The sequence below is a fragment of the Nicotiana sylvestris genome, chromosome 10, assembly GCF_000393655.2.
Source record: "Nicotiana sylvestris chromosome 10, ASM39365v2, whole genome shotgun sequence".
NCBI classification, from domain to species: domain Eukaryota; kingdom Viridiplantae; phylum Streptophyta; class Magnoliopsida; order Solanales; family Solanaceae; genus Nicotiana; species Nicotiana sylvestris.
Window position 1 is genome coordinate 81,577,267 of NC_091066.1, and position 5,638 is coordinate 81,582,904.

The 5,638-nt window shown below is 43.3% G+C and overlaps 1 protein-coding gene across 1 annotated transcript; it reads left to right on the plus strand.

Annotated features, from left to right (window-relative positions):
* Window positions 1-4,853: 4,853 nt before the first annotated feature.
* Window positions 4,854-5,366, plus strand: LOC138879604 (uncharacterized). The gene has a single exon (XM_070159220.1). The coding sequence runs from the start codon at window positions 4,854-4,856 to the stop codon at window positions 5,364-5,366; it is 513 nt and encodes a 170-aa protein (XP_070015321.1).
* Window positions 5,367-5,638: the final 272 nt, after the last annotated feature.

The following is a 5,638-nucleotide window of genomic DNA, read 5'->3' on the forward strand; positions in this document are numbered from 1 at the left end:
TGAAGGATATAATTGAGGCTCTGATACCCTTTTGGGACCCAACACATAATGTATTCCATTTTGCTGATTTTGAGCTACATATACACTTGAGGAAATAGCGGGCTATGCTGGTTTTAGTGGGAATCCCAGAAATCAATACCCGGTGGCACCTAGAATAGTGACTCCCCATAAGTTTCTGGATCTTTTAAGCGTAAATTGGGAAGTCAATATGGAAATTTGGCTAAGGAATTTTTCACATTCTACTTTTTGTACCGTCGTTACGGGAATCCCCGTGGTTTTGAGATGCCAGATACCGGTCTTACTCTTTTAGGGAATAAAGGCAAGCGGGAAGCATAGTGGGGGCTGGCTTTTATAGTGGCATTTCTGGGTGTTTTGACTTGCCCAAGAAAGGATGGAAACATAGAATTGGAGCTTATGGGGATAGCCGACTTCATGACTAAAAATGAAAATGGCACCATTGTACTAATGATCTTGGCGAAGATTTACCGAGCTCTAACTGTTTGCCGAGAAGGAGGAAAGTTTTTTGAAGGATGTAATATGCTTCTACAACTTTGGATGGAGGAACATCTTTGCCGCCGTCCAGGGTACATGAACTGCTGCATGACCGGTCTTAAATGCATTGAAAAACATGAACAACGGGCGGAGGGCTATGAGTTTTCAGATGGTACAGAAGCGTGGTTTGAAACAAAATTGAATGGACATTCGAGTGGCTCCCGGTCAATGAAGTCATTTATGTGATGGGTATCCAGAGCATTCAACCTTATGCCCCGCACAGAGTTCTATGCCAGTTAGGCAGGTACCAGACTATCCCACATGATGAGGATTTGGGTCGGCAGGTCATCGAATTGGAACCAAAAGCTGCTTTCCCGGAAGAAAGGGTGCGTCCGATTTGTCATTAATGTAGGTTCTTAGAGCCAAAGACTCAGGTACGAGATCTATCTAAAGGAGAGTTGGAGCCTAGTTACACAACTTGGTATGGTAAAAGGTCTCAAGTCCATCTAGAGCCCAAACGGCCCGCAAAAAGGTCCATGTCCAACAATTCACTAATGAAGCGCAGGAGCAATGGGATTGGTTGGAAAAAGAGGCAAGCTATAGAGCCACCATAAGCAAATTGGAGGGACAAATCCGGGATATTAAATTTGACAAAAGTATATAGGCCGTTACTGATGAAGGGGAAAAGAAGAAATTGGCTCAAGAAAACAAGGCCCTTCGAGCACAGATCCAAAAAATTAAAATAGCTACTGAGAATTAGGAAAAGAGCCGAAAAGATGAAATACTCATAAGTGGCCTCAAGAGGAAAATAGCTAAGTGTGAGGATGATCTCGAAAAATACGAGGGTAATTTGGCAAGGGATCGGGCACAGTTAGCGAAGAACGTAGAGGGACGAGCAGAGTTTTTCCGGGAGTTGAAGGGAACAATCACCAATTTGAAGAAAAGGCTGACCACCCTCGAAAATGAGATTTCCAAACAAGCTAAGAACTTTAAAGCAGAAAGGGAACATTGATATGCATTAATGGCCCAGCTAGAGGAAGATATGCAACAGTTGTAGGGTCAAAACCATCGTGATGCCCAGGTGCTAGAAGCTAGGTCTCAGCAAATAGGGCGTTTGCTCTAAGAAATGGGTATCATCAGGGAGAGGGTTAGAGCAATTGTTGATTACATCATCATAAAGTTCCATGAATGTGAAGACATGACTAGAACCACCTTCTTTGTCGCGGTAATGACCTTTGTTCGCCAAATAATGAGTGACCTGAAGCATCTTCAAGGGGATCTTGCGCATAGGCCCGTGGCGAGACCAACTGATGTCCCGAGGGCCCCTGGAGCAGTTAAGGCATTGATATATTCATGATTTTCATTCAAATCTGTATTTTCATTTTCTTTGTTGGAGTTTGTTAGTCTGTTTTCGAGTCTGTATTTTCATCTTTCATGGAGTCTGTTAGTTCCCCTTTTCGAGTCTGTTGGTTTTTATAATTAAAATCGGTAGAAGAAGTCGTTGTAATCGAGATATTATTTTATTTTTATGAAAAATTGAAAATCCCAAAAAATGTTTGTTTGTTTTATTTTATCTTAAACCTATTCCAAGAACTACGCTTAGTCTGCTTCATGCGGCCTCATGATACGTAGGCAATCCCCATAGGATTCGATCATAACCATGAAATAAAAAGAAAAAATAAGAAAAGAGAAAGAAGAAAAAAAGAGAGAAAACAAGAAATTGCAGGGAGGAAAATAATGGCTAAACGAGAGAGTGAAAAGGAGTGAACCAAGCAAAGAAAACAGGAACAAAATAGAAAAGAAAGGAGAGAATTTGAAAAATGGAAGTTAGTAAAAGCCGGGATGATGCAAGCAGCCGTTCAAATATATAGTAGAAATGGTTAACTGCTTAGGTGCATTGCATCCCCAACATGCGGTTGCCTATCTGTTAAGCTCTAATAGCTAACAAGTTTGTTGTTGTCATCAAGTTCAGGCAGGTGGTTAGTTTGTTTTGCATTCTGGAAACTCACCCATACAACACCAGGTCCAAAGACAAGTTGATCATGGCCAACCAAGAACTAGATGCAAGTGTTATTGATCCGTCAAGAGAGGGGGAAGAGTCTGATGTTAATCTGAAAGAGGAGTTGTATAAGTTAAAACACCAGATGGAAGAGATGCACCAGGCATGGCTGAAAGGGAATCCACCACCATCATGCCTCGCCAACCCTCCTTTTGTCCCGTTGCTGGCTCAATCCCAAGAACCTCCAACTGTTGATTCATCTCCCAGCTTCCCCATTTACCACCACTACCAAGGTACCACTTCTCAAACATCACAAGAACCACTACCTAAACTAGTCCCATACCCTCCTCCACCAGCCACCCTTATTTTTGTGGTGCCCCCACCCACTACACTCCATCGATCCTCCAGTGAGCCTTTATTCCATACCTGGGATAACTAGTACTACCCCCCCTCGGAGCCTACTTTCAAGGCCCCATATAATTACTTATATACTCTTTGTTTTGACCTCTTTGTCGAGATTGAGAAACCACATAAAAACCCAGAGTAGGAGGAGATGTTTAGGAAGGTTAGAAGGCTGGAACAGTCATTCAGAAGCATGCAGGGATTGGGAGGCCAGGTGAGCGTAGCCTACAAGGATTTGTGCCTATTACCCAGTGTTCAGTTGCCTGTGGGATTTAAAATGCTGAAGTTTGATTTGTATGACGGGAACGGAGACCCGGTGGCCCACTTGAGGGGTTTCTGTAGTAAAATTAGAGGATCTAGTGGGAAAGATGAGCTATTGATGGCATACTTTAGCCAGAGTTTGAGTGGCTCAGCATTGGAGTGGTACACTCGTCAGGATCATAGCAGATGGTATACCTAGGATGATTTGGCCAAGCATTCGCTCGTCATTTCTAGTACAACATCGAAATTGTTCCAAACCATTTGTCTTTGACTAAGATTGAGAAGAAGCCTAGTGAAAGTTTCAGAGAATATGGTTTTCGCTGGAGAGAACAAGCGGCAAGAGTTAACCCCCCGATGGAGGAGAGCGAAATTGTGGAGTACTTTCTGCAGGCTCTTGAGCCCACTTATTTTGGACATCTGATATCGGCCATAGGCAAGTCTTTCAACGAGGTAGTGAAGATGGGTGGCATGGTGGAAGGAGGGCTTAAATCAAGCAAAATCATGAGTTACTCGGCTATCAAGGCAACTACCCAAGCCATTCAGAATGGTGTTGGGGGAGTGATTGGAAAGAAGAAGAAAGAAGACGTGGTAATAGTTGATTCAGGATCGTTGTTTGGACCCAAGGGCCCATCACACCAATATACCCTACCGGCCCAGGTTTTTGACCCAATCCAGCATTCAAAAATGAGAGGTTTCAGCGGAAGAAAACCTTCACTCCATTGGGGGAGTCTTATACCAGTTTGTTCCACAGATTGAGGGAGTTGGATATGCTGAGGCCAATTGAGTCGAAATTGCCAAACCCTCCTCCGAAGAATCTTGATTACTCTGTGAGCTGTGAATATTGTTCTGGTACTCCAAGGCATGATACGGAGAAGTGCTGGCACCTGAAAAATGCCATCCATGAGCTCATTGACACAAACCAGATTGAAGTCCAAACCCAAGAGGCACCCAACATCAACCAGAACCCATTGTCGACCCATTAAGAAACAAACATGATCGAGATAGTACATAAGGGAGGGGAGCCCAAGAAGCCTTCACAGACTATCATGATGATTCGGTCCAGTGAGGTCAGGCCAGTTAAAAGACTAATAGTTGAAGGATCAGTGAACAAGTTGAGCAGAGCAAATGATGAACAATCTGTGGTAATCAAGGAAGGATCCCCAAGTGATGTTGTTGCGAAGCAAGAAAAGTCAAAAGTGGTTGTTCCAGGAGTGGCAAACAAGCCTATTAGAATTGTAGAGGGTGCTTGTATGGATCCTGTCATCATTAAACCTGTAACCCAATTGCTGGTAATCAGCACCAATGCCATCCCATAGAACTATGAACGGGTGATAGTGACCTATAAGGGAAAGGAAGTGAAAGAAGAAGTCAATGAGGCCCAGGGATTAACTCGTTCGAAGAGATGCTTTGCCCCGGAAGAGTTGAGGAAAACTAAACATCCATAGATAATCCAGTCCTAGTAAAGAAAGTAGTGACTGAAGAAGAGGCGGAGGAGTTTCTAAGGAAAATGAAGGTACAAGACTATTACATCGTGGAGCAGTTGAGAAAGACGCCTGCTTAGATATCTTTGCTGTCATTGTTGGTCCATTAAGATGAGCATCATCGGGCCCTGATGAAAATTTTGAACGAAGCTCATGTCCCCGACAAAATTTCAGTGAACTATCTGGAAAAGATCGCCAACAAAATATTTGAGGTGAACATGGTCACCTTCTCTGATGATGAGTTGCCGGTGGAAGGTACTGAACACTACAAAGCTCTATACCTTACGGTAAAATATGAAGATTTTGTGGTCACCAGGGTGTTAGTCGAGAATCGTTCTAGTGCAAACATTTGTCCTCTCTCTACCCTGAACAAGTTGAAAGTTGATGATGATATGATTCACAAAAACAACATCTGCGTTCGAGGTTTTGATGGTAGAGGGAAAGATTTAGTTGGTGATATAGTGCTTGAATTAATAATAGGACTAATAGAATTCACCATGGAGTTCCAGGTACTGGACATAGATGTCTATTACAATTTACTGTTAGGTCGACCTTGGATTCATGCCACCAAAGCAGTCCCGTCCACTCTACATCCAATGGTCAAGTTCGAATGGGATAGGCAGGAGATCGTCGTGTATGGCGAGGATAATGTGTGTGCTCACAGTGATGCCTCTATCCCGTTCATTGAGGTTGAATATGACAAAAGGGCCTTGGGTTTATTAGGTTTTTGAAATAGTGCCGGTCGAGAAAATTCCGAAAGGGAAATGTGTTCCAACTCCAAAGATAGCCTCCGCATTAGTCATGGTGGCTTTTGGAATGCTAAAAAATGGCTTTGTGCCCGGTAAAGGTCTGGGTGCATCTCTGCAGGGTATCATACAACTGGTGTCCCTCCCTGAAAATTTGGGTACGTTCGGTCTTTGATTCAAACCTACAGCAACATATGTGAAAAGGGCTAAAGGGTTGAAACAGAAGGCGTGGGTACTTCCAAAGCATATTCCACATC

What these genes read in the sequence shown, in the direction of transcription:
- LOC138879604 (XM_070159220.1), top strand. Translation starts at nt 4,854, where the DNA reads ATGGTCACCTTCTCTGATGATGAGTTGCCGGTGGAAGGTACTGAACAC.